The sequence below is a fragment of the Cystoisospora suis genome (assembly GCF_002600585.1).
Source record: "Cystoisospora suis strain Wien I chromosome Unknown contig_6964, whole genome shotgun sequence".
NCBI classification, from domain to species: domain Eukaryota; phylum Apicomplexa; class Conoidasida; order Eucoccidiorida; family Sarcocystidae; genus Cystoisospora; species Cystoisospora suis.
The window spans coordinates 1-4,143 of record NW_027159751.1 but is presented as its reverse complement, the minus strand read 5'-3'; the positions used below and the strand labels follow the sequence as shown (position 1 = coordinate 4,143).

General features: G+C 50.5%; 1 protein-coding gene across 1 annotated transcript; it reads right to left on the bottom strand.

The window, feature by feature from the left end:
• Positions 1 to 45: 45 nt before the first annotated feature.
• CSUI_010234 (amino acid transporter) lies at positions 46 to 4,126 on the bottom strand. Its single transcript, XM_068070339.1, has one exon. It carries the CDS (start codon positions 3,542 to 3,544, stop codon positions 1,253 to 1,255), a length of 2,292 nt encoding a protein of 763 aa, XP_067917685.1. The 5' UTR covers positions 3,545 to 4,126; the 3' UTR covers positions 46 to 1,252.
• Positions 4,127 to 4,143: the final 17 nt, after the last annotated feature.

The following is a 4,143-nucleotide window of genomic DNA, read 5'->3' as shown; positions in this document are numbered from 1 at the left end:
AATAGAAGAGACACCACACCAATCACTTATTGGGTCAATCACTTATTGGTGTGGTGTCTCTTCTATTTTGGTGATTGGTGTTTAGCGCACACGGTGCTGTCTTCTGCATCCAACGCACCCTCCCGAGAACGTTCTCACGGGCTACTCACTCCCTTGAGAGCAGGCGCAAGCGGATGCTAACCGCGGCAGCTTCAATGAGACCCCCGAGAGGCCTGTGTGTCCACGAATGCGTACGGGCAAACCATGCCACGCTACTCAAAATTCATGCACGCATGCATGCATGTATCACTAGGCCGATGTTCCCTCTACCCACACCCCCCCGGGGGGGGTGTGGGCCTGGGCAAATGGAGAATGAAAAGCTGGAAGTTGTATTCTCTTCTGCCTGCTTGCCACCTCGTCCCGTGTCACAGCTAAGAAAACGGTGACCTCTCTCCTTGATAGAAGAAAGCTAGGACGCGAGAGAAACCATGGAACGAGTAGAATCAGGTCAGCAGACTCTCACAGGCCACTCGCTCAATTCCAACGCACACCACGTACCATCTATGTACTAACTACTTCAGAAAAGGAAAAAACAACACACCCGACGGGCTGGCTTCCGAAGCATCCTGCAGGCCACCTCGCTGCCTTTACTTCTTCGCAAAGTCGCAACTTATCGTAGTGAATGAGAAGGACTAAAGCTAACGAAAACTCTACCGCGTCACAGTCAAACCGAGAAGAACCTGCACCTTCGTCGAGCACGTTCATTGTCTTGTGACGCTGACTAACAGCATCCCACGCTTACACGCGCGCGTGCTACGCCTCCCGTTTTGGAGAACAGCGATCGCATCACTCCCCCACTTTTTGTGACCACCACGTTAAGCTGGACGCCGCGCGAACCTCTTTTCCTCTCCCGTGGTCATCTCGGATGGAGGTTGCAGAAACGTCACTTGGTGAAAAAAAGCAAACCATGACTTTTTTCGATACTCACGAGAAGATTGGTCTTCGTTCTCGACAGGGACTAACATCGGACAATCCGTAAGCGGCCCGGGTGATGGCAGGTGGGCTACACCACGTCAGGGAGGGTCAGGGCAAAATCAAGATGAATGACGCAGGTATAAAGCCAGTTAAATTGTATAGCCTTGAAGAAAGCATTTTTATACAACGTTTGTATGTTCATCCCTGAACACCTCCCCGCGGTTATGTACTTCTAAAAACACTGCACCTCGTCATCGTTGCCCTCCTGCGTGTCTGTCCCTCTTCTTCTCATTCCAAGTTACTTGGACACAGTCTCTTTATGTTCTCCCCCAGGAAGGGTCCTCCCTATTTCTACCGATCTACTAATCTGTTGCCACTCTCCTGTGGGTTCTTCCTCTAACGAAAGTACGTGCAGGGATCCCTCCTCATCTCTTGAATCTCTTAATAGGCTGTCGGCCTTTCCAGGGGACGCAACGATCGGCATATCACCATGGGGGTTTTGACTGGTGGCTGCAGAGGACTTGTCACGGAATGGGTGAGGGTCTTTCTTATAGAGACTGTACAGCCGTGTAATCCAAAGAAATTGAACGCCAAGAAGGATGGTCATAACGATTTGCATGGACAGTGGAGAGCCTTTACTCAGACGGACAGTCACACGCTCATACAGGGGGTTTGTGAGTAACCCAAGTAGACCACCAATCATGAGCGTCAAGCCTCCTAGCTTTCCAAAGTCTTGAGGGGAGAATGTCGACTCTACATAGACAAATATAGGGCTTGAATACATACTCATGTAGATGGTGAAAAACACCACTGAGATACACCCGCATGCATAGGATCCCGAGAAGGAGAAGCCATACATACAGATGCCGGAGGTATTGATGATGAACAACACCCGGGTGATATGGATTGTGTCTGCTAGCTTTCCAAGGAAAATACAAGGTATGAAAGCAAACGGAAGAATAATCCCACGTACCCGAACAACGTCTTCGCTGAATGTTCGACGAGTCGCTTGCTGGAAGTACGCAGCTGCCACCACCACTCCAATCTTATACAAGACAATCAAGATGTATCTTTCCGATGTGAGTTGTTGGAGAAATGGTTCTAAACGAGGACCTAAACACCTTACACATCTTGCTCGCCGACGCGTTTCCTCGCTCTTTTCGGAGTGAAGTTTCAGCTCCAGAGATTGTTTCTCGGATTCCGCTGCGAGGCCTGCGAAATCTACGACCTTGACGGCACCCTCCTCTCCTTCGGGCAACGACTGTGCAGTCGAAGCCGCAGGACCGGCAACAACAGCCTCAACATCATCTTTTGGAGTGAGTTCGAAATCGTTGCTGTCATCTTCCAGCGCTTGTGGAGACCGTCTGGATATGGGGGTAGTGGAGGTGTTTCCAACAGCCGTCTCATCCACCAGAGAATCGTCTGCTATTGAAGTTGTCAGCTGTCCGAACCCAGCCGTCTCCTCGTTACAATTAGCATTATCCTCATTCTCGTTCTTCAGCATACTTCTTTCCACTGCCAGCTGTTTCTTTTCTGCTTCTTCCGACGGTTCCCTCGCATCGTCAAAATCGCCAAGCTCTTCCCTCCGACCAGAGGATTCCACTACTCCTTTCATTGTCTCTTCGGCAGAGAGACCATCGGCAAGCAAAAATCCTCGTCGCGGCATGAAGACCACAGCGACGCCCACACAGGATAAAGGACAGAGACAAGCGTACCCGAGACAGACCGTCTGAGAAGATAGATTGTACCTCTCCATGATCTCATGTAGTACCAAAGGTACTGCATAGCTAGCAGAGACAGCCGAACCAAGAAGGGTAATGATGAGACCACTTGAGCCCGGAAAAAGCCGAGTGATCGAAAATGTAGGGAGAAAAGCTGTATCCGCTCCTAATCCAATCATAGTCAACCCCAGGTAGTAGAACACATCTGTCATGCCTGAGAAAGACAATAGCAGCCAACCGGTCAGGTTGGCTATTTGGCCAAGAACTGCTGTCAGTCTCGGGCCCGCGAAATCGACTAAGGCTCCAGCGAACGCACACATAGTCGAACAGATGGCGCATGTCATTGTGTACAGCTTTTGTACGGATCCGTCTTGTTCGTCGCATATGTAGGGCTTGCCTTGAGTTACACGAAGATCCTCTTCATAGTCACCTGTGTCGGGATTTCTTCTGCACTGGCTTGCAAAGCCCTCATTACGAAAAATGATGCTTGCCAGTGCAGGCCAGCCATAGAAACAGACTCCGGTACAAGCGATGTATAAGAGATACACTAAGAGAAGGACATAACGGTTTAAATTCAAGGGCGTCGGCTGTCGGGCTCCTGGAAGATCAGTGCGGGGGAGGACCTTTCGAATCGTAAGCATCCACCTTGAAAAGAAAGGAGCCTTCGGATTCGCCTGCTGGGTAGAAAACCCCGATGGTCTCTTCTCCACGGGACTAGCTGCGGGAATCCGAGTAAACTCACCTACGTCCAGTGGTGGCTTTGTTTCTATGATCGTAAAGGAAGGAGAAAAGAAAGAAGCCGGATGGAAGTCCCTGTCCTCTTCGCTCCCACCTCCCTCCCTACTCGTGTGCTGAGTGCCTGCCACCATTTCGTCAATCCAGGGCTTCCCAGCGGGTGAAAAAAAGAGAAGACCGTCGAGGGCCTTGCTGTTGGCCGGCTCCGCTCTTGACAATGCCTATCGACGTGCGGCTCCATACGTTGTGTATGTAAACAAAAGGGAATAAGACCTGTGCGCTACACAGATGTATTTCAGCTCGCGAAGTAGAAACGCTTTTTTCGGAAGTGCTCGACAGAAAACAGCTGTTGGGTGTGTACTGGTCACCACCTCTCAGGTCACTGTCAGTGAAAAAACGAATGAGCGGCGCCGGTGAAATTCCAAGGAGAAAGGAGGCACAAAGTCTAACAACAAGTTGGTATCAGTATGCTTGTCGTCAGCGCAAGGAGGGGCATCGAGGTTAGACAGGGCGACGACGAAGGTGTGCTTCGGACTGAGTAAGACCGCCAAGAGAACACTTGTGCAACTCAGACTCTCGCAATCTGTGGTGAAGCCAGCACCGTCACAGAGTGATAGGAAAGAAGCCAGGAAACATGTAACCCCATCACCTCTGCATCATATAAGAAGGTGAGACACAAGCCCGGGGAAAAAAGTGGAACGACAGAAGCTGAGTTGGCGACTCCTAGATGAGA

Coding starts and splice junctions, on each gene's coding strand:
- CSUI_010234 (XM_068070339.1), bottom strand. CDS start 3,544: ATGGTGGCAGGCACTCAGCACACGAGTAGGGAGGGAGGTGGGAGCGAA.